The sequence below is a fragment of the Lepisosteus platostomus genome, chromosome 1 (genome assembly GCF_059453375.1).
Source record: "Lepisosteus platostomus isolate fLepPlt1 chromosome 1, fLepPlt1.hap1, whole genome shotgun sequence".
Taxonomy (NCBI): Eukaryota; Metazoa; Chordata; class Actinopteri; order Semionotiformes; family Lepisosteidae; genus Lepisosteus; species Lepisosteus platostomus.
In genome coordinates, this window is record NC_142611.1 from 20,141,016 (window position 1) to 20,162,715 (window position 21,700).

Genomic DNA, 21,700 nt, shown 5'->3' on the forward strand with positions numbered 1-21,700 from the left:
TCACATGTTGGTTAACTCATTGCTTCATTCAGACTTTTCTTTTTTCGCATAATGTGTGCTGCTTTATTATGTTTACATGGCATTTTGTTGAAGGCTAGGTTAAAAAATAACGACTGACCCTTAATTAACCTAGTGCAAAAGGTACATAGTGCACAGTTCTATAAACTGAAGTTGAAAGTATAATTCAGAACAATATACTGAGCATAAACAGAAATTTAACTCCAACACATTCACACAATTATCAGGAAAATTAATTTTGTAGCCGGTCAGACATTTACTGAACAAACGTGTAAATTTATTATTCTGACATTTATCATAGCACAGTTGAACAAGAGGGTGTCTGCTGTAAAAGTCTCAGGTGAATAGCATGTGTACAGTAGCATGTGTGGCCACTACCAGCCATACGATGTGCAATACTTGCTTAACCAGGCTGGTAGGATTCTGTCCCATGCCTGTCATAGATCAAGAACGAGAAGCTGTCTATTCGCTGGTCTCTGAGACCTACAGTACATTACATGGTGCATCATTTCTGATCATCAGATATGTTCAACAAGGCACAGATCTAATGAATAGGGCATCCACACCACACATATTACATTCAAAACAAAGCCATTTTTTAAACAAGCAACATGAAGATACTCTCATACTTGACAAGTCTCTTGACAAGAGTCAAAGTCAATCCAATGCATCATGACTGGGCATGATAACTCTAAAAACATTTGATCATAGTACCAAATCCACATATTTTCTGAAAACATTTTAAGAGAAGACTTCTAATTTTAATGTTGGCTTAGATAGTACTACAAATGCGACGATGTCTCAGCTGCACAATTAGCAAATGACAGAGATAAAAGGCTAAAATAACTGACTCTGCATCTCTATTTACTGCATCTCCCTAACAAGTTAGGCTCTCTTTATTATTGAAGCTCTGAAAAAGTAACTTTCCAAACACATGGTTAATTGCTTGAACTCTTTAATGCCGTAAATGTATCAAGCTTTGATCAGAGCTACGATGTTTTATTATTATTTAATTTTATTTACTTATTCCCCAACTCTCCCCTGCTGATTTGGAACTGTTTTTTGAATCACTACTCAGCCTGTTTATGATGTTAAGTAACCGTACAAATAATTATGAATGACACATGAGTTACACAGGGTTGTTCCAATGTAAGCCAGATGAATTTAAATGAAGTCCTGGGTAGCAACAGACTTAATATACTGGAGACTAATCCTTACAAGTGTCCAAAGACTTATTTTCCAGTGTGTTCATTGAGAAAGCCGTTTCATTTAGCCTTTGGAAATCACAGGGAGACAGCCAGATGAAGAAAAAGCAAAATGCACAGAGCAAGTGTTTTTTTCTTGCAGTGTTTCTTGCAGGTAATCCTGCCCTTAAACATTTGTATATGCTTCTTGAGTTTAAATCTCTTCCTGTGTGCTAAAGAATACAATGTCATTTTTTTTAAAAACATGAAACATCCTTAAAATGTACCTGTTTATTACAGAATCTTTGACATGGGTAATATACGGTATACACTCATCGCATGAACTCATCAAAGCCAGTTGAACAAAAACAGACTTTTGATAGACAGAAATATCTAAACACACCACATGCTAAGACTCTCGCCGATCGGTGGGAATCTTTAATAGGCAAAGCATGCAATGAGGACCTAAATTTTCCCCCCTGACTTGTTAGAGCTGATTTTTCTACGTTAACAGGGTGCATTTAAGTCATTTCTTATTGTCTCCAAATCAGGCTAGATTTGCTCCTCTGGGTTTGCTCTGTTTAAGGATGCAGTTAGCCTAGAAACAAGCTATTAAAACATCCCTTTATTCAACTCATCTTATAAGAAGATGGCTCCTTGATTAGTCGAAGAACACTTAAAAGTAACAATGGAATTGTACACTATATTCGTTCTTTCCTTAAAAGTCAGATTTATCATTTTAAATTTCAAAAACACTAAACAACTGAATTTATCTCTAATGTAATACAGTAAAGATATAGTAAAATATAGAAAAGTGCTTAACAATTTACTGTATAAGTGAAAGGATTAATGAGTCAAAAGTACAGTATAACTGCATAGTTAAGACCAGAAGAAGCTAAATATGATGCTTTTACACAAATAAAAACACAAATGAAATCACCTGCCCACTAGTCATTAGCTCAACATACTATAGGAATCCAATTTTATTTAACCCAATAATACACGTGAAAAGATTACTATTCCCATCCTTGGTGGATCTCATGAACTTTCTCCTCACCCTGATAAAGCACCAAGTGTTTTTATGGGTAATACAAGTTTTGATTGGAATGGTGCTCTAAAACACAAAAGTTGTACAAGATGACATAACTTTGCTACATGTGCAGATGGTGTCTGCTACTTACTTGCCCAGCATGCTCTCCATCTCTTTCAGTTGCTCTTTGACAGTCCTATAGTTGGTCTGTATGAGTCGCAGGCGTTGGTGACGCTTATCGTGTGCTTTCTTCAGTTCCTCGCTTTCTTGGGTCTCACAAGACAAAACATTGAAGAAAAAGAAAACAGCACTCACTCAAAATGGAATTGAAAAACGTTTTTCAGTTATATATCCACAGACAAGATGAATATTATAAACCTCATCAGGCCTTCAACAAATGCTTACACAAAGTCGAAGCATCCAATCTAACTCAGGCAATTAAAATATCGGAATAGTTTTCAAGAATATCTTATACACTTCATGTCTCGAAACACAATTAATTTCAATAAAACAATCAAATCATTTTTTAATAAACAGCAACAAGGTACAAAATACAAGGTATCAAGAGTAAGATATAAACCCATTATTTCTAGAAATTAGGTGTCCTCTTTCTGGCCTAAACATACATTTTCAGACTTGGATGGAGCACTTGACTAAATACAAAGATGCAGAGATCTGTTACATATCCAGCTACTTCTTTCACATCATTGAGGACAACCAACAAATCCTAGAAACCAGTTCTCCACCATCAACAGATTGCTTAAGCCAGACTCCCCCACCACATTACCTAATCATCCCAACTTTGTAACAAATTCTTAGCTCCAAAATCGACAACATCTGGCATCACATTCTCCCTACAACGCATGTGACCTCCACACCTCCCCCTTCAAAACTGCTTCTGTCACCCCTATGCCAACAAAAACAAAACAAACATGACTGTGGACAACATAAACAATCTCTGCCATATATCCAACGTACACTTTCTTGCAAAAATGTTGGAACATGCTGTTACATTTGAGTAAAATAACCACTTCATTGGTAATAACCTCTTCAAACCCCTCTAATCTGGTTTCAGTACAGAAACTGCCCTGGTTAAAGTCACTAAAAATTTTCTTTCAGCTTCGGATTCTGGTTTTCCCACTATCCTTATTCTACTTGCTCTTAAATGGTTCAAGCCTTACTTTACTGATCGTCATTAGTCTCTTGGCGGTTTCAGTTCTGAAATCGAAATTGTCTGGCTAAGTCTGGCGTTACTCAGGGCTCAATACTAGACCCCCTACTATTCAGCATTTACATGTTCCCACTTGGTGAGCTAATAAGATCAAATGGTCTAAATGATAATTTCTATACTGTTGATAATCAAATCTACATCCATACTAAACATAACACTGAAGTGCCACTGCTCTGTCTAAATGTACTTTTGACATAAAAACATGGATGACTCAAATTTGCCTACATTTAAACTGTGACAAGACTGAAGTCAAGCTTCTTGATGCACCCCTATAGCAACTGTTTATAACTTGGTAAAGCTAATGCAGTAAGTCTATCTGTGGATGGTACTGTATTTGAATGCCAATCTAAATTGAAGAACCTGGGGGTGACATTTGATCCAGGCTTGATCTTTGTCCCACACGTTCAACATATTGTAAAAACATAATTCTTTCACTTCAGAAATATCACCAGACTACATCCCACGTTTTTTCAAAACTGTTGCTGAAAAGGTGGTCAACACGTTCGTCTTCTCTCGAATTGATTACTGTAAAACCCTACTCACTGGGATATCTAAATCCACATTGAAAATACTACAGTATGTCCAAATTTCGGCAACCAGAATCCTGACCAGATCTAGTGCAAGTGATCACATTACTCATATCCTGGAGTGTTGCACTGGCTTCCTATCAAGTTTTGTGTCAACTTCAAAATCCTCCTGCTCACCTACTGTACAAAGCACTGCATGGCTTGGCACCATTTGTCTGAGTTACTATCGTCCTCCTCTTCACTTAGTAACCTTCATTCGTCTAGTTCTGGTCTCATGTTTGTCCCCCAAGCTCTTCTCTCACTCTGCGGGTGACAGGGCCTTCTCTTGCTATGCACCTAAGCTCTGGAATTCTATCCCTAGGGATATCAGAGAGTCACCTTCCCAGAGCTCTTTCAAATCAAGACCAAAACCTTCTTCTTAAGAAGGGCTTTTACAGTATTTAACTGGTTCTGTGCCTGCCCCTTTGCTTTCCTACTGTATTCCAGACCCATGTTGTAATTGTGTAATTCTGACTCTTTCTCTCATAGTGTATTTTTTTTTCTTTAAGAAGCCACTTTTAAAGGCACTATATCAAATAAAGTTGTATTTATTATTTTTCAGTAAATCTGAATGATACATTATAATAATTATAATAAATTATATCACTCCAATCATTATGAACCAGTCACTCAGACCTCAAGAGCTCATCCTATCTAATAATGCTAAACAACATAAAAGACAAGGAAAAAAAGAGTAGTTAATAATAATAATAATTGCTTACACTTATATAGCGCTTTTCTGGACACTCCACTCAAAGCGCTTTACAGGTAATAGGGACTCCCCTCCACCACCACCAATGTGCAGCATCCAGCTGGATGATGCGACGGCAGCCATAGTGCGCCAGAACGCTCACCACACATCAGCTAACAGTGGGGAGGAGAGCAGAGTAATGAAGCTAATTCATAGATGGGGATTATTAGGAGGCCATGATTGTTAAGGGCCAATTTGAAATTTGGCCAGGACACCGGGGTTACACCCCTACTCTTTTCAAGAAATGCCCTGGGATTTTTAATGACCACAGAGAGTCAGGACTTCGGTTTAACGTCTCATCCGAAGGACGCCGTCTGTTTACAGTATAGTTTCCCTGTCACTATACTGGGGCATAAAGACCCACATGGACCGCAGGGTGAGCACCAACTGCTGGCCTCACAAACACCTCTTCCAGCAGCAACCTTAGTTTTTCCCAGGAGGTCTCTCATCCAGGTACTGACCAGGCTCACTCCTGCTTAGCTTCAGTGGGATGCCAGTTGTGAGATGCAGGGCGATATGGCTGCTGGCACAGTTCTCATTCAATAAAGAAATGGTGGTATCTAAAATGTTAAATTATTCTGATTCTTCTATGGAATTCGTCTTCTATAGAATCCCTGTCAAAATCAAAAGTGATACCCCCTGAATCTTGCAGTTCTCTTGGACTTAAAACACTTTCAGTTTCCCTCTAAAATCAATACAATTTCCATTCATTTTGTCAATGTTAAATTATCTGTCACCACTACACCATAATTATAAAAAGAAAAATAGGCTGGTTAAAGCCATAACGTCTTTCATTAGTGGATAAGGCTTTGTGGTATGCCATGCATCGTTGCTGACAATTTTCAAGATTAAAGCTAAAATATAATGCATATTACATCCCACATTTGCTATTTTACAGGCTAATTATACACAACTGTGCAAACGTCTTAGGAGTTGTTTTACGTTCATTGCTGAAATACAGTATTTGTACGTTATGCGCATCACAAAACCTCCTCCTAGTGCTTTCTACTATTTTAACAGTGTTGTAGTTGTTAAATTTAAATATATTTAATTGTGGGTGAGGAGAAACCCAGCTTGTCTTTTAGTGATCTTAATTTACACTGATGAAAGTCTTCTAAAACATGATCACAGGAGCTCAAGGTAAACTAAACAAGAACAGGTAGTACAAACTGTTGTAGTAGAAAATCCATCACTTTTACCAATCAAAACAAATTAAGAACATGAGACAGTCTGCAAACAAGAAGTCATTCAGCCCTTCAAGCTCATTTTATTCTTAGTAGATAACTGATCCAAGAATTTTATCCAGCCAGCTCTACAAAAAGAACAAATCGCTTCCACAACACGATTGGCTAGCTTGTTCCAGACTCCTACAACACATTGTGGAAAGAAGTGTCTCTTATTGTCAATTTTTAATACACTTCCTTTAAGCTGCTACTTGTGTCCTGTCTCACATTTCACTGATGATCAATCAGGTTTTCCTAACTCCAACATTCAAGAAAACTACAGAGCTATTTGTTGTAGTACAAAACCAGTTGTGTAACTTAGCAATCTTTAATCATGATCAAAACCACAGCACCTCAAGGTAAACAATAAATTAGCAACCAGTATGAAGTGTTGTGGTAGATTATCACTTGTGTTAAAGAATCGGATATAATTGGCTCGTTTTCAAATGTTCATTAACATAATTTGTTCCTCTCTACTTACCCATAAAAAGCTTATTTGGGTGACAAAATATACAGTAGCTCTATCATGATTAATTATCTTAAAATAAAATGGTCAAAACAACTAATCAACGAAAGCCACAAAATAGTGTTCCTATATACAGATAAAAATCTAGTGAGCAAAAAGAGGTCTAATCCAAATAGACCAAATGGTCTAATGTCTTCAGCACAGCAGTGTAAGTTTTGTCAGCTATCTAAAAACCTGAAATAGTAAAAAGCACTTCAGTTTGAGGAAGACTATAAATGAAATTCATATGATACTTTGAAATTCGTATGATACATTGCTTAAAAATCCTAATAACACAAGAACCTTTGATATCAACTGAGAAAAACCACACAAAAGTCAAACACAATTTTTAATCAAACTTTTAGAATCCATAATGACCCAAACAAAATTCATTAATTTATTTTCCATAATGATTTAAGGTTACACATAACAAAAATCTTAAATATAATTTGTTTTTTATTCTGTGACTGCAAGATTTCTATAAAATGCTCCTGTTCGTATCGGCGCTCATCAGAGCAACCACTGACATAAAAAAGGGTTACCCACTTTACCACACACCTGAAGATTAAACTGCTGCATTTGAAAAAAAAACAGTACAGAGGCACACAGTTTTTGAAGAGTTTCTCTCTGTTCACTTTTTTGTTTCGAGTTTCTATCAGCGTGGAACATTGACAAGGGTTTCTCAAAGCCAGCTTGGCACCTGAGACACAATTAGTTGCAAACATTTACATTCAATGACCATGGAGACAAAAGAGGTTCTTCACACTCCTTTCCCCCAGCAGGATTTGCTGTTGAGTGAGGGTCACCTAGAATTGTCGGAAAATATTTGGGTAGGCTAGTAGCTATTAAAACTCCCAAATTACATGGGACTTAAGGTGAATATATAGATTTTCCTGACAAAAAACCATTACTCTGACCTTAACAGCGAACACTTTAAACAGGCAGGCTAAAACAGGACAGGTTTCTGCTTCAGTGGCCAGAGCTCTAAGACTTGTCTCCTGGTTTGAAGGAAAGAGCTTGTTTACTGCTGATATGACACGGCTGCCCTGTGGAGAGGGAAATGCAGGCCCTGAACCCTGTTATTATTAACAAGGACAAAAAGAACAAGCACCACAATAAGCAATGTGACAAGTATGGATTTACTGTTAGATATTCACAAAGGACATCAGTTATGCTGCGGCTATTAAAACAAAGTGGATTTTTTTTTAATTTAAACACAAAAGGTCTGTGTGATTGTTCCCGCATGTTTCAGTGTCATGACATTCGGGAAATTTCCACTTTTCAACCCATAAAATGGAACATGGGCCATTTTTGGTACCAAAATCATTGTATTGGTACGTATACTTAGAAACCAGCACTAGTTTATTTTATAACTTCTTTACTTTAATGGATGTGCACAGACTGTATTTAATAGTATGAGATAAATGTATTAAGATGAACTAACTGTATTAAAGCCCCAGAGGACAACAAACTCTAAAAAAACAGATTCACTTTTAATTTGCATGATAGTCTTGGTTGAGAGTTCACACAGAGCAGCACACTGGCACTTCTCTTTGCGTTTGCTAGGCAATGTGCACTCTAATTGATCTATCAGTCTCAAGAAATAGTTGCCTGTAACTCAAAAGAAGAATTCTTGCAAGACAATAAATCTGGAAGAGTGGTATAGTTTGCACTATATAGCTTGGTTAAATAAAAAAGAATGTAAAAATGAAACACAAGAATCAGAAATGAGTTCAAGAATCCTGTATTCTTTTTAAATGTGTAGTTGGACAGAACTTGTACTGTTCATTTCATTTCTTAATTTCACTGTTATGCGGTCTGAGGAATTCTCTCTGCTCTGGTATGCTGTCTGTGTCATTCTCAAAGTGCTGAGGTGGTAATGTGTTGCGCTAACTTAGTTCTTACACCTTACTGACATGAGGATCATATTATCATGACCTTTTCAGTGTCATGATTCTTTCAATACATTATATTTCAAGATTCTAATGCAACACTGATTCGTATTCCATAGTGTATTTTTCTGTAATATTGATATTTTTGGTTGCTGCTGGAAGAGTACCTTAACGGCATAACAAACCATTGCAACTGCAAGAAAAATTTAAATAACAGTTGAGAACAAAAAAACAATTTGAAATTCAATCACGCAATCGACACCTTAAATAGACTCACAAAACCAAAATGTGTTAATTATTAAAGTGAGAGTGAGCGACAGTGGATAAAACTGAAGAATGGGTGACGGCTTGAAAGCAAAAAACAATGGTATAAATCAAAATATAGAGGATTTTTTAAGCTTGTCAATTAAGATCGAAATGTGGGACTATACAAGATTGGTAACAGAACAGTCAGAAATGATCGGGAAACCATCTTGTTGTCCTTTATTTAACCATCTTGGCAATTTGGGAAAAAGAGGAAGAATGAAGGTCAGAAGAATTAAACGGCTGATTAGTTTAGGGCCATTCAGAGTCCTGCAGAATCTTTTTAACTGACCAGCGTGCCAGCTGCTCTCCTGCTGTTTCATTACTTTCGTGGAAATTCAATATGGGGAAGAGACTAAAAATTAAAAGGTCAAGAAGGATGCTGCTGCTGGTTTAAACAAAATCATAATTCAATTCCTCTACGGCTGTCAGTCTTCTCGCACTGGTGGCAACATTTTTTGGCTTTTTGAACCCACTGAGTGTAAACCAAAAGTGCTGCGGAGAGAACTGCTGTCTCGCTGCTCTTCAGTCCTGGGTTTAATGGATACCCTCTGCGTGGGGGTTGCATGTCCCCCCTGTGTTTGTGTGTATTTTTTCTTGCTTCCTGCACCCATCAGGCCTGTGGTGATGGATGTCGCAGAAGTGTATGTGGACGCAATGTAATAGACTGACATCCCATTCAGGGTGTAATCCAGGATGGCTCAACACTTACCAGGGATGGCTTTCTAATAATGGATGGACTATACACGTTACTTACGCACACTATAAATTGAAATAGACTATACACATCACTGTTTTTCATGAAAGCTGCCAACGTTTCTGTTCAGGAGGAAGAGGGTCCAACCTACTACTGCCTGTATCCATGGGAGTGGCGTGGAGATAGATGACTCATACAAGTACCTTGACATTCACATCGACGATAGACTTGAATGGACTAATAACACTGAGGCCATCTACATGAAGGGCCAGAGCCAACTTTACTTCTGGAAGAGGGTTAAGGTCCTTCAACGTGAAGGACCTTAACTCTAGTCAGATGCTTCATAAGTTCTATCAGTCTGTTGTAGCGAATGCCATTTTCTATGCGGTGGTGTGCTGGGGCTCTGGGATTAGAGCTGGGGATGCCAACAGGATGAACAAGCTCATCAAAAGAGCAAGTTCTGTCATTGGGTCTGATCTTGACCCCTTGGAGGAGAATGGTGTCCAAATTAAAAACCATCATGGACAACGTCTCGCACCCCTTATATGACATGCTTGTCGGAATAAAGAGCACTAGGTGTGTGACAGGGAGCACTACATTTGGTCATTCTTACCTTCTGCCATAAGACTGTACAACTCGTCTACTGTGTGTCTGGGCAGGGGCAACATTGACTTGTTTGGGACTAAACCCAAATCCTCTGTTTACAACTGGTGTGCAATATATGCTTGTGAATAATGTGCAATATATTTATACTGTGCAATACATCTTCTTGTGTATTGTACATTCTGGTTTGTTTTTGTATATTCTGTATATTTTTTTGTATATTCTGTACTGTGTGCAATTCTCTATACTCCATTTTTATTGCACTTCTCACTGACTGTGCTTACAGTAATGTATTGTTATATTATTGTATTAGTATGTTACACTGTACTGTGTTGACTGTGCCTGGCTGCTGTTGCACTGCAATTTTCCTCACGGGATTAATAAAGTTTCTATCTAATCACATGATCCAATTTAGCACAAACACATGTTAGCTGAGAAAGTTATTTCTTTTAATTGAAACCTAGACTGGGAAGAAATTACTCAGGAAATCAAGCAACCCCCCCCCCCCCCCCCAAACAAATACACTAACCCTGCCTTTCCAGTTTCTAAACCAATAACAACTGTAGCTTTTATCAAAACATAGCTCCAAAAACACTCTTCTTCTCATCTCTCAAACTGGTAAAATCTCCTTACAATTACAAGGGCTTCATTTTGCTAAGCAATTGATTCTAGGAGAACAAAGCTCAGACAGGGCAAGTTCACCCTAACCTCAAAGTACAGAGGGTTATAGGTGGTGTCTGTAGTACAGAAGAGCTTCTGCTCCACTGCCTGTAATGCACTGACATACCAGCCAATAAGGACCGACAGAAAACATCAAATGGTCTGCCAGTTTAACTTGGAGCCCTCTGCTGAACCCTTGATCTCAGTTACTATGTAAAACAAGCTAATACAGCATAGGTTACTCACTACACCACCATTTTACTGAATAAAAACAAAACAAGAAAGAATGCTGCACACAGTTTAAGGTCATTCATAATGACCCTACTGATAAACATTCTTATAATGCATCAACAAAAAAGGGCATTCTGAGATCTGAAGGAAGCTTACAAAAAACAAAACAACTACAGTCTGCATTCTCTCATTGCTGGAGGCCTTTGATGAATCCTTAGAGACAAACTATAAAGGTTATTTAATTCTGTACAAGATGACTACTATGATCTTCGCCTTTGCTCAAGGTGAAAGTTTCTATGCCTTTTTGCTTTGTCTTGTTCAGCTTCTGGAGATTGCTCCACAAAGCTACTCATTAAATGGGTAAGCCACCAGTTGCAGAACTGCAACATCTGCTTAATCGATGCTGGCGTTTTACTGAATATTTAAAGAATGAAAAAGTGCTGAACTTGAAAATGTAGGCTGTAACAAGTGTTCATTAATGGAAAGCCATATCAAGTTCTGGGCTGGAGGAGGAGCTTTTAAATTTGAAAATTATAACCCAAGATCATGGGGTACTATAGGTGCAACACCAGAGACCACCAGGAAGAATCCACAGTGGAAAAAAATACTACAAAAGACGAAGAACTGCTCTATATCCCACCTGCTGTTTGGTGGGTCATCTGAATTTTTTTTAAATATGGAAGTAAAGGTCACAGCTTTGTCACACTGTTGACAAACATCCGGTACGTGATGGGTGAAACATATACAGTAAAAGCAAATCTCCTTGACTTTTTATTAAGTTACTTATATTTCCGCAGACAAAATCAAGAAAAAAGGAAACTCCTTACTGGGTGAGCATTCTTGAATTAAGAGCACATTTCTCAAAGGAGGAATATGATATTCATCTGAAGTTTAACATTTGGGTGGTCAGAACCTTCTATGTATTTTATGGCTAAGAACGGAAGGGTATTTGTTTTTTAATTCACATCTCAAAATCTTATGACTTCCTATCGCAAACAAATTTCACCTTTTCTTGATCAGTCTAATTTACAGTCTTTTACATTAATAATAATAATAATAATAATAATTGCTTAAACTTATATAGCGCTTTTCTGGACACTACACTCAAAGCGCTTTACAGGTAATGGGGACTCCCCTCCACCACCACCAATGTGCAGCATCCACCTGGATGATGCAAAGGCAGCCATAGTGCGCCAGAACGCTCACCACACATCAGCTATCAGTGGGGAGGAGAGCAGAGTGATGAAGCCAATTCATAGATGGGGATTGTTAGGAGGCCATGATTGGTAAGGGCCAATGGGAAATTTGGCGAGGACGCCGGGGTTACACCCCTACATTAACTAAAATGAAGCTTTGCTCACACCCATGTGTCAGTTTTTACACCTGAGCTAGCCAATGCACAGTAAGCAAAGGCTACATACACAGCCCTAAAAAAGCCTCAAGGGCAATCAGTCCCCAACAAAAACACAATTAATATAACACTGCAGTTCATCCATGCCAATACCTTTTACACAATCTAGAATTTTGTATTGGAGCAGACATGCAAATAAGCATTTCATTGCACTTTTGCATATGACAAATAAACTCAACTGAACTAGAATTACCATCCATCCATCTCGGAGCCTATCACAGCAAGTAATGGACACAAGGAAGGATACACCACATTCAAGATACAGGGAGCTAATTCATTGTAGGGTACACACAGACATAAACACAGACACACGCTCACGCCAATTTTCACAGAAGCCTTTCTGTATCAGAAAGAAGAGCACCCGGAGAAAACCCACACAAACACAGGGAAAACAGACAAACTCCATGCAGATAGGACACTAGGTGCCAGGTATGGAACTGAACCTAGAGCCCCAGTGGTGCGAGGCTGTAATACTAACCACTGAGCCAGTGTGACACCCATCTAGAATGACCAAAATACACAGTATGCAGTATAGTGTGATTAGACATTGTTATAGAAAGCTACAAATATTGCAGTCAACAGCGCGTTGTTCTATAGTTAAAACATGTTGCTTATTAGAGCAAAGATACCCAAAAAGGCATTATGTATATTTCTGAATAACTTGTAATAACCTTAGAACCACCTGCTCTCCATAAACATAAACCTTCTAAAAAAATCATAGCCTTTTTTACTTACAGAGGTTTTATTCAGAGAAATGGTTAGACGGATTTTTTAAAAAGAAAATCAGACATCACAGATGTGATAAATCTGAATCAACAGTACAGCCAAGAGTGATATAAGAAGGAGTGGGAAGTTTGTAAAATAAAATAACCTGAATATGTTTGTCTTCAAGGTCTGTTTTCTGGCTTTATGTCTCTTGTCGAAAGTAAGCCTTGCTACATGGTAACCTCTCTAGAATTTCACACTGATTATGTTTGGCATCACAGAGGGTCGTAGGCTACCGTCTGCAGACAATACTATTCCAGTTTAATCATCTTTACTCACAACCCAAAACAATCCAACTGCTTTCGGTTTGGTTTGTCCCTGGCTTCAACTGGACACCTTTTAGGCTCTATACTAGGCTAATTAATATACAAATTATAACTGAATAATTTGAATAATATGTATATCAACACAAAATATGCATGGTCATTTTATTACTCAATAGCTCCATAACAGAATCCTTCACTGGCTGGAGCATACAAAAGAATGTGAAAAAGGAGATCTTAGCCCACATCGAGAAAAACGTGATATCACAAAATCCAAAACTTTTTTTAAAAAAGCCCATGTGTTCTTCTGAGCAGTCACTTTGTTGTTCTTTACCGTCTCCCTCCCACTTTTGAACTGTTTTGGAATTTTACGGCAGAGAAACACTAAAGCAGGGCTCCAATCAGCCAGAGCTAAGTGAGGAAACTGAGCAAGGGATTTGAGAAAAGTCAAACCATGTGGGGAACAGAGAATCCCCCTCTCTCCTGAACATTTCATCACTTTCATGGCCGCAAAGTTACTCGCTATGGTTATAAACATTCAAGCGCAAAGGTGGGCTGTTCTCGAAACGGCCAGGAACAGGTGCGCGATATTCATGCTCTGTAGTGCTGTATATTCAGACATGGCTCATCTTGAGCAGCTTATGGGGCTTGGTTAACTACAGCCTAGTGTCACATTTAGCAATGCGGGATGATGATCATTTCAGCAGTATGATTGCATTATATCGTGTTACCTGGATTTCAAAGCATTGGGATTTTTAATTCCCTATATAATTATGCTAGGAAATAATAAGAAAATAAAATGGACCGTGCTTTCACCTTTAACTTGACAAGCTCTTCCAAGTTGCGGATCTTACTCTCGGCTATTCTGAGTCTCATCTTTTCCTCAGCAACACCGGCACAGTTCATCGGGGACAGAGACCTTGAACGCTTCACAGGTGGATCCTAGAGAATAAAACCAGGACATGCTTGAACAAGTTTCAACACTGTATTATGAAAAGCATGCAAAATTAAACTACAAGTAATTGAGAATACTAATAATGAATTATAAAAAATCCTATACAGAATACCAAAGGAATAACAAGCAGAAGTACCACAGTGCTACCACTAAAGGTTTCTCTGTGACTTGCTAATGAGTATATTCATTTACATTTACATTGTTTCTTTCACAATAATGATGTCCCATTAGGGAAGACTAAAGGGTTATAGATTCAGAAATGCAAGAAACCTCATTACAAAGGAGGGGATGGAGGCTAGTCTAATTGCTCTATGAGGGTCCAAGGTTACACTTGATAGGACAACTGGAAACAATTGGGAAATGATTTCTCTTTCTTTGAAATACTTAAACACATTGTAAAGCAGAGGGAACAATATGCTGGAAGAATATAAATACAAGAGACAGTACTTCATAGTGTGAACTGACCAGATGGTCGTTAAATGTAATGTGACTTTGATGATAAATTTCAGTTCAAAGCAAGATAATCTGAACCTCAAGGATGAAAATGGAAGAATTCATGTAAAACCTACAGCTATTATTGATTAAATACCATTTAAAATATTTTTTAAAAAATGTGTAAAAACAAAACATTAGTTAAATATATGAACTTTTAATTCAAAACTGCAATGATCAGATTGTATGTGAAGGAGGCTGAACATCTGAAAAAACTGCAAAGAAGACATTCAAAGTGGAATTTACAGACTGCAGTATTCAGTCCACTAAGTCAGTACTTGACATTGGCAGTAATTACTACTGTCAGTATTTTGGATAGGTCTCTACAAGTTTCACTCAATGGGATGGCGTAATTTTGGCCATTCTTCCTGGCAAAATTGCTCCAGTTCTGACACGTTTACTGGGAACTGCAATCAGGAGCCAAGACCGACGTCAAGGCTTTGACCGAGCAGCTTGAGGACAATCACACTGATCATGTCAGGCCCCTTCAGTGTGGCTTTAGCCTTATGCTTTAGATCAGTTTCCTGATTTGATCCATTTTTCCCTCAAAGCTTACAAGTTTCCTTATCCCTACTGATGAGAGACATTCCCATACACGGTGGTGCCGCCTCCATGCTTAACAGTTGTGATATTGCTGACTGAGTGATGTTGCGGTGTGGGGCTTGCGCCAGAAGTACAGTATTATTTTTAGAAAAAAAGTTCATTTTGGTTTAATCTGCCAGTAGAACCTTCTACCACATGTCTGCAGGATATCTCAGACAAGATTTAAGTTAACGTTTTCAGTAAAGGCTTTTTTTTGATCACCCATACAGGCCATGTTTGTTTAGAGACCAGGATATTGTTGATGTACTCTATGAACAGTTACTCCCATCTCAGACAGAACTTTACACATCTTTCAAAGACTATCTTTACATACTATCAACGTTGGTTAGTTACATCAATGAACACTTCTACAAGGCACCCTATTGTTGTAGTGTATAAGTGACAACATCATGACAAACAAACTTATTTAATTTACTGTAGCCATCAGATAATATCTTGTGAAACAATCTATTTACAAACTAAATTTTCACTGTGCTGTATATATGAAATTATGCAATATGAAGAAATAGCACAGAGGCACAGTGGTTAGCATTGCTGCGTTACAGCACTGGGCCCTGTTTCAATTACGAATCTGGGGTGATGCCTGCATGGAGTTTGCATGTTCTCCAATGGGTTTCCTCTGCATACTCCGGTTTCCTCCTAAAGTCCAAACATACTGATCGGTTAACTGGCTTCTAAGAAAGTTGGCCCTGGGTGTTAAGTGTGTCTGTATGTCTGTTTCCCACAATAGACTGGCAGTGTACAGTATATTGTGGATGGGATGCCAGTGTGCTCGTTGCTTGCTGGGATAGTCTCCGTATCCCCTGAGACACTGTATTGGATGAAGCGTTTGGAAAATGGCTGGATGATGGATATGATATAAATACAGTATGTGTTGGCATAGTGATCATATCATTTTAAGCTCTATTTACTTTACGTCTTTGAAGGTACATTAAAACTTTCTGATGGCCATGCCAAAAAAAACACACTAAAATCTTATGAAGAAATATTTTTTATTATTATTCTGGGATGTGTATAAAAAAAACACATCCCTATTATTTTTCTTTTTCCTCAATAGTACACTTTTTTAAAATATCCGTAATCTTGTTAATATATCAGAGGAAATTAAACAGAGCAATGGAGCAATTGACCACCATTAATTAAAAATAGCCTAGGTCTAATGGTATAGAGTTGTACATTACAGAGGAAAACAGTACAACAGAAGACGAAACTGAAACTATTTTTAAATAAATGATAAAAAATAGACTGAGAGGCAAAGATAAAAACAGTTGATGAGAATCTAAATAAAGAAAGAGGAAAGCATTTTAGTGCATGAAAGTACAGTGGAATGATCAGTAATGAACATGTATTAGGTCTCCAAGAATATGTTTTCCAGCAGCTTTTCAACAAACACTAAAGAGCTGCAGTAACAGCAACGGTGATGCAATGTCAAGGGTGCCCGACGTTCTTTCGTGTTTTGCCATCTTCGAAGCGCTGGAAAGCCTCGGGACAAAAGACGAACCACAATGATGTGCCTGGCAGCAGGCTTGTGGCAAAGTCCTCAGTGTATGACATATGGTAGAATCACTTTAATTACATGTAAAGCATTGCTTTAAAATGTGAGAATACAGCAGTTATTTGCCAAAAATGATCTGGCTGCAGATCTCTCAGGGCTATGCTTCATAAGGTACAGAGTGTGCAGCCTGGATCAGGCTATCATTAGCAGGACTCTGTGTAGTATGGGAAATGTGTTGTGCAAAACATTTAAATTTTTATTTGTCCATGCCTTTTAATCATAACTACTGAAACATGATATTGTGTAATACCTATAAAAGTTATCTTGAAGCCTAAAAAATAAGTCATAAGTTAAATAGGAATCATTGTTATAACAGAAGAAAATAATTTAATTGGGTGGAGCTTCACCATATGGCCTGACAATGACTCAAAATATACAGCCAATGAAGGCAAGATTTGCATCAGGAGAAAAAAAAAATTCAAATGAGTAAGCAATATAAATGCTGAAGATAAAAATGAAATCAAAATCCCCAAGAATTCAAAGTGGTTTCATCAAACAAGCATCTTTAAAGATTACACAGTTTGCTGAGCTCAATGCGTCACAGACTTCATGCACAGATTCCCTCAAAAGGACATGCAACTCAATATTGACTTCTACTTAACATGAATGTGTCTCAGTACTTGAAATTATTGGGTTGAAGTATGATTTTCCTCCCAATATGACCAAATGTACTGTATGTACAGTATGAAACGTCACAAACATATAACATATTATACTGCAGTTATTATTCATATGAAGTTTCTTATAACACATATTAAGTACCTGACTGCAAAGCAAAAACACAAATTTTCACTTTGCTGTCTCAAGACTTTTGTACTTTATATAAATGGAAACAACTTAAAGGACATTTTACTTTGCATACTAGACAGCCTTTATTATTAATAACATTTTAATATTTGTGTCTTCAAATTGGATTGGAAAAAGGATTGTAAGTGAACCCATTTTTTAATAGGGGAACTATCCCAAATGAAGAATGTGAAGATCCTCACTGTTACAACTACTGTAATGCCTGGTACAACTGTGGACGTTTCACTTTGTAGATGCACAGGGGTAATTCACATCTTCTTGTGTTAAAAGCATCCCCCACAAAAAAAGGAAGATAATGTAAAGTCACAAGTCTAAAGATTTTGGGAAATATGGAGACCAAGATCAGCCATGACTAAAGTAACCAGAAACTGGGTAGCCCTCAACACATTCAGTTGACAGTTGACAGGGGCATGATAAAGAAACTCCTAGTATTTCATAGAAATGTGCTGCTTTCTAGAGCATTTCTATGGATACCCATCCATCCATCTATATTCTTACCTCTTCTTCCTATTCATACAGTATATCACAGAGAGCCGGAGTCTATCCTGGCAAGCAACAGGCGCAAGGCAGGGTACTGTACACCCAGGGTGGGATGCCAGTCCATCACAGGGCACATACAGACACAAACAGTCATGCACACACTCGCAACCAGGGCCAATTTTTCACATGATCAAATAGATTTGTCTTAATTATGTGACAAAGTCATCAGTTTCACTCAGAATACACAGAAAGCTGACTCTAACATTACAAGAGATGTATTACGCAAGGGTGAAAGAAAGATACACAAACAGGGTGTTAATGTATTTGATATTTTTGTGTGATTCTTTGTAGGAGCAGTGGAATAGTTCTTTCATGTGTTTTATTAGAGTGTGATACATCTTTACACATATTAACTGTAAAAAGCTTTGAGAAATTCAGAAAGAACCTCTATAAAATACTGCATTTTAGTATTAGCCAAAAAGTCTAAATAGTCTTAGGCCTATAATGGAAATGTGTGTTGATCCCAGAATTGCCACAAAAAAACTGGAAATACTGGTGCTTTAGTCAAAACTATATTGCACACCAATTTTTTCATAAATTATAAATTTATAAATTTATCATGCATCAGACTGCACACTAGCTCCAGGTAACCTTCAAAATTTCCTGACATTTACTAAAAGATTAAGGCTCAGACTTTCATTCTTGAAATAAACCAAAGTTTAAAACTGAAAGATCCATGTTCCAGACACCACAGCGCTGTTCTTCAGTTTCCGCGTCCTACTTCTGAAGTTAATATGGATTACTGAGCAATGCTGGGCAACAGACTGAGATAGCAGCCTCTGTGCTGGTGATTACTGTTGGAATAAATGAGCTCCATCACAAATGATAAGAAATGAGCCAATAGAACATCATGCCTGTACCTTGCGTCTCCTTTCATCTCTCAACGTGCGGCTGTTTTGCCCATCCCTGCTGACAGGATTGAGAGCAACTAGCTTGGCGTTGGCTGTCTCCAGCTCCTCCCTCAGCTGGTTCAGCTCAGCCCTCTGTGCAGCAACCAAGGACTCCAGCTCTCCTATGGACACATGCTGGTGCTCCTGGAATATAATAAAATTAAATTATTTAATTAACTGATTTCCCCGAGGCTAACAGAGATCCATTCAGAGGCACTACATGCCCAAGATAATCTGGCTGTGACCTGTGTGTAACCGCTGTGACATTCAAGAAAAAAAACAGACGTTGGTGCACGAGGGCCCTATGCAGTCAGAGCCAATAGTGTTGATTATAAATTCTACCAGGATGTCACCGCAAACTACAGCTACACACATAATGAAGGTTCAAGAAGGGCTCAATTGTTGCCTATCCCCAGCTCTAAGATGTACTGTAAGTATGTGTCTCTGTACCACAAAGTCCCAGCATTTACCATACTAACACCTCTCCATCATCCCTACATCTACTAACAATCTGGCAAACCTTTGGGTTATTGGGGAGGGGCTGCAAATTCCTCTTTCATTAGTCCAGGGGGTTGTCCCTCAAACCAAGAAGGTAAAACCTAAAACATCAATAATCCTGCAATCGCAATATTGGGGGTGTTCTTTTATCTTCTTAATTTAAACTATCTAAAATCCGAAGCATCTTAAAATATATGCAGGAAAAACAAAACATCATGATGGGAACATTACATACCCACTATACAAGATGTAGGTTCCTTTTCAGGCCATAAAGGCCCACTGGGGAATGGGGGGGGCAAGGCCCACCATTTTTCTCAACCATCCGACACTGGAGGTGAAGGTGATGTGCTCAGCATCATGCTCCAGCCGGCCTATTACCCCCGGAAGGATTAACCCCCGGTACTGGTACTCATTTGGAAAGCTGGCTGAGTGGACCCGGGAGCCGTCAGGAAGGAATTAGAGCAAGCTGCAGTACATCGCTTGCCCCTACCTGGGATTGAACCCAGGACCTGGTCTGGTCAGGGGCTAGACACCCTTGCTGTCTGATCTACCACGGCTCCACTATACAAGACGTGGACAATCATAATTATTAAAACCCAATCAAAAAAAACAATATGCTAATAAATGAACAAGACATTGACAGGGCACAGGTCTGTGTTCTAAGGAAGCTACCGCAGCTAATTACTAAAAGAAACAGATTTACAATAATGGAATGATCTCCATAAAATCTAACAAAAGCCCATCAGATTGGGACACAAAATGGTCCTGATCAATAAAGAATATCAAAATAGACAAAACAAAACCTTTTATTCAATTTCATGGTATTTCTGTAAAACAATATGACATGTCCACTCTGCTTACAGACATTAATAAGATTCTCATTACTCAAAGCAATGTGCGTTTTGAAGTAATAAAATAAGCAATAAAACTCCCATGGGCCTGCTTTACAATGCTGCCATGCTTCAAGTGTTCTCGGGTGTACAATGGGCACTCCACAAAAGTGTACTCTCCAGTGTTTGGATGCTATTACTTAATTATCACAGAGTATTTGGGGGCATTTAAAATTGAGCATAACTATTTTAGTAAAAACACTTTGCAATGCATATCAAAACACTACTTTAAAAAATTACAAAAAATTCCCCTTAATTGAGTATTTGTAGAAATTAATCTTCAGAAACATCCTCGATTATGGAGAAGTAATAATACCTGCCAAGGATCCAAATGTTCCTTAGGTAGGTTTACTTATATTACAATCTGTAATCTCTATCCCTGAATTGGTAACAATTTTCAATGAGAAGGAAAATTAGGATGTGACAACACCTTTTATTTATGTGGTTTCATTATGTTGGATAGTATGTACATTATATTGCTCTGGAGTGTCTCTATGGCATTTTATTTTCCTTCCTCTAGGGTACAGGTTCAGTCTCCACTTCTCTCTGCCAGGCGCAAGTCAGCCGGCTCAATTAGAGACTGGGAAATCTCACAACATGTTGATGTATATCTATTCATCACCGCCTACGAGTCAGTCAATTAAAGAGCATCTTCAGAAACTATTAGGCTTATTAAAATAATTGTAAAAAGGGAAACAGTCAAACGGGCATAGTCTGAATTTACCGTGTTGACTCAAATTGTCTACAAAATTAAAAAGATGTTAACAGATTGTCACTTATTTGTTCAAGAATATAACTAAATTTCCCCAGATCATAACTACAGTATGGCTGTATATACACACCACTGCTCTGTTCAAACATTAAAATTAATGTTAAAAAAGCACAATAATGTATTTTGCTAAACAAGCTGCTCATGTAAAAGTGTATAATAGTACACTGAGAGAGATTATGCTGCCAATTATATTGAGATTATAAGTAAAGGACAAAAACATCAAATTTCCAGTCTCTACCTCCTGAAGCCTTACTCACAAAGTTCAGAAAAATCATACAGGATAAAACTTCAAATTTGAATACTATATTACAGAATTCTGGGTTGTATCAATGCTTGATTGATATAAATGTGTGTGACATTTTACA

At 37.9% G+C, this 21,700-nt stretch overlaps 1 protein-coding gene across 2 annotated transcripts in view; it reads right to left on the reverse strand.

Moving 5' to 3' along the window:
• The window catches only part of cntln (centlein, centrosomal protein), a 196,646-nt gene that overhangs the window by 120,253 nt on the left and 54,693 nt on the right, over positions 1–21,700 (reverse strand). For both annotated transcript variants that reach the window (XM_088626946.1, XM_088626938.1), the window contains 3 exons: positions 19,146–19,319; positions 14,150–14,275; positions 2,384–2,505 (listed from right to left, as the gene is read on the reverse strand). In XM_088626946.1, coding sequence (XP_088483072.1) covers positions 2,384–2,505; positions 14,150–14,275; positions 19,146–19,319 — 422 coding nt within the window. The remainder of the gene's footprint in view (positions 1–2,383; positions 2,506–14,149; positions 14,276–19,145; positions 19,320–21,700) is intronic.